Below are 8,052 nucleotides of genomic sequence, written 5' to 3' on the forward strand. Positions count from 1 at the left end.
TCATACATTTGTCTGATGTCTGTTACACTCACACTCATAATAAACTAAAAAAAAAATTATCTTTATTCTAAAAATAAATTTTTATTAATTAAACCTCTATAAATTTCAATCGAAATATAGAATACTTAATATATCAATAAACTCCCGGGAATTTTAAAATTACGAGAATTTTGCCGCTCCTCCATCTCGCGGGAAATTCAAAAACCGTCAAGCAGCACTTGCATATTTATCACTGTACGTCCCTATATGTCATATATATCTATATATATGTTAGTATTAGTACATAAAAATTGATAATACAATAGATAACAGCTGATAAAATGAGTAGCAGCAATAAAATACTTAAACAAAGGTCTAAATAAAAAATATTTGTTGAAAAAAACTAGTCGCGTTGAAACAAAACTCAATGACTTGGCCAAAAAAAAAGGTATTTATTTTTCAAGCAGCCAGTGTTCCACTTAACCAATTAAACACAACAATTGTCATCTTTAATTGTTTATTTAAAAACTTTAAATATTTATTGTCAACTTAACAATCTTGTTTTATTGTTAAACAATCAAACAACAGAGTTTATAAATATAAATTCACTTGATCTCATTTAATCTTTTGATGGTAAGTTCCAGTGCTCAATTATTTTTACCCAAATATTTTAATTACCAATTAATTAATTAATTAATTTATTTATTTCCTCAGATAATTTTTTGAAAATGAAGTTCGCTGAGCATTTATCTGCTCACATAACTCCAGAATGGAGGAAACAATACATCAGTTACGAGGTAAAATGGTCAACTATTACTATTAGTAGTAATTAATGTTAATTAACTATTTATTTAATTAATTAATTAACAGGAAATGAAGGCGATGCTTTATGCGGCCGTCGAAGAAGCGCCGTCAGCAGAAAGTGTTGAACCTGAAGTAATATCCCGACACTTTGCTTCATTCGACGAAGTATTTTTTACGTTTTGTGACCGTGAATTAAAAAAAATAAACACATTTTACTCAGGTACTTTTTAATTGTCCATTTAAATAGATGGTAAATTAATTAACCGATAAATTAATTAACAGAAAAATTGGCTGAGGCGACGAGAAAGTACGCGGCATTACAAAACGAATTGAAGGCAGCTCTGGATTTGCAGCATGGCAGCGGCAAACACAAGGGAAAATTGGCCAGTGCAAAATTACCAGCGCGTAAAATACGGGAGTTAAAATTAGGATTTTCTGAGTATTATCTGTCATTAATTTTACTACAGAATTATCAGAATTTAAACTACACGGGGTTCCGTAAGATACTTAAGAAACATGACAAGGTGACTAATTAATTTATTATCTGACACATCAATAAGTTCCTGATTCCTATTAAATTCCTCCATGGACCGAGCAAAGTAATCCTTTAATTTAAATTTTGTTGATGATAAATTAAGTCACCCGTGTAAAAAAAAATTGTTGAAAAAAAGTCAAAAAAGTGTTGACTATTCTAAACTTCAAAACTTGACACAATGACGAACTGATTTTAAACAATTTTCAAACTTCTGAAAATACACAGAAAAAAACATTCGACATGATACTACAAATTAACATTTTTCAGTGCAAAATACGTTCAGAAAAAACTGATTTTGAACTATTTCTGAACGTTTTTCGTTTCAGCATATTTTAATAATGTGAGGATATTTATTGATATTTCTCTTGAATTTTTAAAAGTTTAAAAATTGTTCAAAAAAAGATCGTAGTTGTGTCACGTTTTGAAGTTTAGAATAGTCAACACTTTTTTGACCTTTTCTTAACAATTTTTTTTACACGGGCAGTGGGTTGATTAATTAACTGAGAGTGAGAAATTTATTAATTATATTTTTTGCAGCTTTTATCAGTAGATACTGGATCCAAATGGCGCGTAGAGTGTGTGGAGACGTCTCACTTTTACACATCGAAAGACATAGACAAATTAATTCAGGATACTGAGGGTATTGTTACCAATGAGTTGGAAGGAGGTGACCGTCAACGGGCTATGAAACGGTTGAGAGTACCGCCACTTGGTGAACATCAGAGTCCCTGGACGACATTCAAAGTTGGATTATTTTCAGGAAGTTTTATTATTTTATTCGTTGCTGTTGTTCTCTCGGGTAATTTTATTTTATATTTTTTTTCTGAGTATTCTTTTTTATTTCTATCTGTAAGACCTAGTACCCGATCACTCATGTATTTGTATATAAATATCTATATTTACTGAATTTTATTAAATATAAATATACAAACACATGGAATGATCGAATACCAGTTCCCTGATCAGGTACTGGGTCTTTTACCTTAATATGAATTTGAATAATTGAATCAGGAAAAAAATTTTAAGATCGATAATTTTTTTTTTTATCTTGACTAAAGACAAGTAAAAAATTTATTAACTAATATCATTAATTTTAGTTTATATAGACACTAATTATTAATAAAATAATCTGTCATTAATTAAAATCAAGCGATAATTCATGTAGTAAAAAAAAATTTTTTATGATTTATTTTTGTAAAAATTAAAGAAGTAGATAGAAAAATTTTATTGGAAAAAGAATACCTAGGAAATAATAATGAATTAATAATTAAATATTTAATTAATGAATTAATATTTCCAGCAATATTTCATGAAGGCCAAGAGAATTTAAAAATAGCATTTCGTTTATACCGCGGGCCATTATTAATAATACAGTTCTTATTTCTAATGGGCGTTAACGTCTACGGCTGGAGATCATCTGGAGTAAATCATGTGTTAATATTCGAGCTGGATCCGCGTAATCATTTATCAGAGCAGCACTTGATGGAGTTGTCTGCTGTGCTGGGTGTTATCTGGACACTGAGTCTTCTAAGTTTTCTGTACAGCGCGAGTTTGAGTATCCCGCCGTTCGTGAATCCGCTGGTGTTAGTTTGCATAATGCTTGCGTTTCTACTCAACCCTCTAAAGATCTTTCGACACGAAGCGCGGTTTTGGTTGCTGAGAATAAGTGTAAGTATTATAATTAATTTATGACTCAGTAAATTAATTGATTGACCAAATGATAAATTTTTCAGTGGAGAATGATAATCGCGCCCTTCGCGTTTGTAAATTTCGCTGATTTCTGGCTCGCTGATCAGTTGAACAGTCTCGTGACACCACTTCTAGACTTCCATTTCCTAATTTGCTTTTACGTAACCAACGGGAATTGGCTCGAAGCCGGCGATACCACAAATTGTATGTCCGGATCACTTATACTCAGACCAATTGTTAATTGTTTGCCCGCGTGGTTTAGATTCGCGCAGTGCATCAGACGTTACAGAGATTCAAAAGAAGCTTTTCCTCATTTAGTAAACGCGGGTAAATATTCAACGACATTTCTAGTTGTCATTTCATCAACTCTAAGGCTGTATTACGCAGGTAAATTTATTTACTATTTTAAAAAATATATTTATTTACTTATTTTTTACACTACACAAAATTTTTATTTTATTTTCAGACCAATATACGAGTAATTGGGAAAATCCATGGCTGTGGTTTTGGTTAGCGAGCTGTATTATTAATTCTATTTACTCATACACGTGGGATATTAAAATGGACTGGGGTCTACTGGACAGTAATGCCGGTGAAAATAAATTTCTACGTGAAGAAGTCGTTTATTCCTCGGCGGTAAGTCGAATTATTTTTATTTCCACAAATTATTTATTTCATTTTAATATATTTTTAAAATTTACCAGAGTTTTTATTACTTTGCTATCATCGAAGATTTCATACTGAGATTTATTTGGATCGCGAGTTATATTTTGGTAGAATATAAATATGTATCTAGTGACTTGATGACGTCCATCGTTGCTCCACTTGAAGTATTCAGGTAATTATTTACTTATTTGTTTATGATTATTGTTATTTATGTAAGTAATTAATGAATATATTTAATTTTCTAGGAGATTTGTATGGAATTTCTTCCGTTTAGAGAACGAACATCTAAATAATTGCGGTAAGTTCCGTGCCGTCCGAGATATATCGATAGCGCCGATCGAAAGTTCTGATCAGATGCAAATATTGCGAATGATGGACGATGAGAACGGAGTAATTAATCGGGGTAAGCGAAAAGCTGGTGGTAAAAAACAGGGTAATAATAAAGAAGACAAGCGCGCGTTACTTAAAGAAGAAACGATAGACATTGACGTGTCGAACGCCAGCTGAAACACGTGCTATATTAAATTAATGGAAATGTAAAATCTGTATATTTTTTTAGATTGTTTTTTAAACCCCCGTAATTATTATTAGATTATTATGCAATCTGTTGATTAATTATAACTTTTATTATTAAATATTTAAGTAATTAATTGATTAATTAATTGATACGTTGCCATCGGGTGCCTTCTTCTACGTCACTCGCCTTTTTTTATTCAATTACTCCATTATAGTTAATTACATTTTTTTTTTATAGACAAGTGCTTCCATTGCGCAATTTTTTGAAATTTTATTTTGAACTCTGCTTGGAAAATTAAAAAAAATTCTATTAGTAAATGATTTAAAAATTTTCGTTTAAAATTTAAATTTCAAATTTTTCTCAGCGCGGTTTTTTTTGAAACTTTATTTTGAACTCTGCTTTAGAAAATTAAAAAAAATTCTACTAGTAACTAATTTGGAAATTTTCATTTAAATTTGAATTTCAAATTTTTCTCAGCGCGGTTTTTTTGAAATTTGATTTTAAACTGCTTTGGAAAATTTTTTAAAATTCTATTAGTAAATAATTTTAAAATTTTCATTTAAAATTTAAATTTCAAATTTTTATTAGCGCGATTTTTTTTAAATTTTATTTTGAACTCTGCTTTGGAAAATTAAAAAAAATTATATTAGTAAATAATTTTAAAATTTTCATTTAAAATTAAAATTTCAAATTTTTCTCAGCGCGGTTTTTTTGAAATTTTATTTTGAACTCAGCTTTGGAAAATTTTGAGAAATTCTATTAGTAAATAATTAAAAAATTTTCATTTAGATTTAAAATTTTTAATTTTTCTCAGCGCGGTTTTTTTGAAAATTTTTTTTTGCTAATAATTATTACCGTAGATCGTATTAATAAATTAGTAGGTTAGAAAAAATTAATAGATTTAAATAAAAAAATTTTAAATAAATGACATCAAAAAATTTATTTAAAATAAAAAAAATTCTTCAAATTTGCATATGAGTTATGATTTTAAAAGATGTTCCTGTAAATTTACATATGACTTATGACTAAAACTAAAAATAAAGCCCGCTATTAAAAATAAGCTGCTTCTGCTAAATAAAAACAAAAATTTAATTAAGAAGTTGCCATTCCAATGCTTTGATAAACAAATAAAAAACTAAAGATTAATTAAAGTGATTAAATATAATTAAAAGGAACGTTTAGATAATTTATTAGCTGCTCAGTATTTGATAGTTTAAATAAATATCAAAAAGAAAATATTAAAACTTAATTATTTTATTTTATTACCACTGATTCAGTCTCGTGACTTAATAGGTTTTAATTATTCATAATTTAATAGTTAATTAATAAATTATATTTATTATTTACACGCAACTTAAAAGCTCAGCAACAAAATAATTTTATTTTTATAGAATGACAATTAACTCAATTATAAATTAATGATAATTAATTGTGATATTTTAGTTAATTAATTTTGTAATTTTCAACGTTCCAAATATTTTAAATGGCATTATTATTATTAATTAGTATATTTAGTAATTACATTAATTAATTAATTTGTTTTTTTTTCTTTTTTGAATTTTTATGACAATTTGAATTGTCGTTAAAAAATCACGTTAAATTTATAAATATATTTTTAAAAATATTGATATATACATGCATATATATTTTTATAAATCAATTTCTCATGTAAATTTAAATGTAAATCATATAAATATATAAATAAAATAAATATAAGTAATAATTGATTGAAGTAATAAATAAATATGATTTGACGGGAAAAAAATAAAATTCATATGAATGTAAAATGAAAGAAAAAAAATTAATGAAGAAATGGGACATTAATATTTTTATAAGTAACATATGTACTCTGTAATTATAACGATAAAAAAAATTTTCGAGCACATAAATAAATTATAAAGTTATTAAGACAACATTTAACATTTAAATTTATGTTTATTGTTTATTTATTGTGTTTGTACCGTCATCCTTGATTAATAGTTAATAAATATTATAATAAATCCAATTATTTTTAATATCAACGACGAGCTACTGCGTAAATAATTTATACATTTTTTTTTTTTTCGTAAGAAAATTAATGACTCAGTAATAAAATTAATGAAACCCTTGAAAAATTTTTAATGGTTTTTGAATTTTACATTTTTTGCACAAGAAATTTTACTACACATTTTTATTTTTTTTCATAGACAAATTTTCAATTTTTGGGATTTATGATATTTTTAAAATTTGGAAAATGAGAATCCAAAATTCAGTAAATTTTATGGAATTTAAAAAAAAATTTAATTGAGGAAAATCAATAAAAGAAACCTCTAGAAAATATTTAATGGAATTTTTTAATTTTTGATTTTTGATAAAAATTTTAGTCAAAATTTTTGACAAAATGTATTTTTTTAAATTTTTTTCCGTAGACACATTTTCAATTTTTTTTATTTATAGAATTTTTAAAATTCGAAGACTGAAAACTTGAAATTAATGAAATTTTCATGGAATTAAAAAAAAATTTAATTGAGAAAAATCAATAAATTAAACCTCCAGAAAATGTTCAATGCAATTTTTTTAATTAAATTTTTGATTAAAATTTTTGACAAAACGTTTTTTTACATTTTTTTCCGTAGATACATTTTCATTTTTTTTTGTATTTATAGTATTTTTGAAGTTCGACTTTGGTGGAAATTTTTCCGACTTTTCTCTGAATAATTCTGAAAAAGTCTTTAGAACTTTAGAACTGAGTTTTTCACAGGAAATTCCGAAAAATTTCCACCAGGGAAAGACTGAAACCTTAAAATAAAAAGGAATTGAGGAAATAAATAAATGAAAAAATTGTTATATTATAAAGACATATATTTAATTGTAAATTAATATAAACTAGTAATTACAATTTATACTGTACAAATATTCGCCTAAAGCGTTCACGAGCGTCGTGCCGGCAATAATTATTAATTAACAATAATCATAATAGTAATATTAATATTAATATGGATAAATAATAAAATGAAAAATTTTAAAAAACACCAAGGACAAGTTACTGAATTAAAATAAATTCAAAAAAAAAAAACATAATAAATCCGCGCATTTACAACTATCGTAATTTCCTATTATTAATTTTTTCTCATCATAATTATCGTCATGAATAAATGCATGACTCAATCACACTTAATACTAATAACTGATAACTTATAAGTTAATTTTAATTTATAGCCGGGTATATTGGTCCCACTAATTATTTAATCCTTAATTATCTTATCGTTAACTGATTAATTAATATAATTAATATAATTAAGATATGTATATAACAGTATGCAATACATACAATTTTTTAAATTACTTATTAAATATTTTTTTGTTCTTTTTGTTGTAGAAAATAATTTCTATATATTTTATTTATTATCATTAATATATTTATTTATATCAAGTGCTTTTTTTAATTACTCGTGATTTAACTTGCTAACAATTATTTATACGTTCATATAATTTTTTAAAAAAATAATTATTTTAAATATTTTCATTTTTTTATTTTCATTGCGTAAAAAAAATGTTGAGCTGTAATAGTTGTAATTGAAAGCAAAACAAGGTCGTATATATTTTGTTGTAATAAAAAAATGTAAGTATAAGTGTAAGGTAGATTACCCGTGTAATACAATTTATATATATATTATATATATAAATATAAATTGAGTTTAAAATATTGCAGATTGATCTAATGCATAATAGTGAATGGTACATTACGCAAATGAAAAAGTAGTTTTGTTATATGTCTGAATAAGAAATTATCTACACGACATATTTATTATTTATTTTATCACTTTGATTTATTTATGGGTATTTTATTATATTTATCTATTGTTTTATTTATAAATTTATT

General features: G+C 25.5%; 1 protein-coding gene across 1 annotated transcript; it reads left to right on the forward strand.

Moving 5' to 3' along the window:
- The first annotated feature begins 272 nt into the window (after window positions 1-272).
- On the forward strand, window positions 273-4,609 carry LOC130673170 (xenotropic and polytropic retrovirus receptor 1). Its single transcript, XM_057478113.1, has 10 exons — window positions 273-612; window positions 694-776; window positions 850-1,003; window positions 1,066-1,307; window positions 1,856-2,117; window positions 2,619-2,986; window positions 3,052-3,394; window positions 3,474-3,643; window positions 3,712-3,845; window positions 3,919-4,609. The coding sequence occupies exons 2-10, from the start codon at window positions 708-710 to the stop codon at window positions 4,178-4,180; spliced, it is 2,004 nt and encodes a 667-aa protein (XP_057334096.1). The 5' UTR covers window positions 273-612; window positions 694-707; the 3' UTR covers window positions 4,181-4,609.
- Window positions 4,610-8,052: the final 3,443 nt, after the last annotated feature.

The sequence above is a fragment of the Microplitis mediator genome, chromosome 8 (assembly GCF_029852145.1).
Source record: "Microplitis mediator isolate UGA2020A chromosome 8, iyMicMedi2.1, whole genome shotgun sequence".
NCBI classification, from domain to species: domain Eukaryota; kingdom Metazoa; phylum Arthropoda; class Insecta; order Hymenoptera; family Braconidae; genus Microplitis; species Microplitis mediator.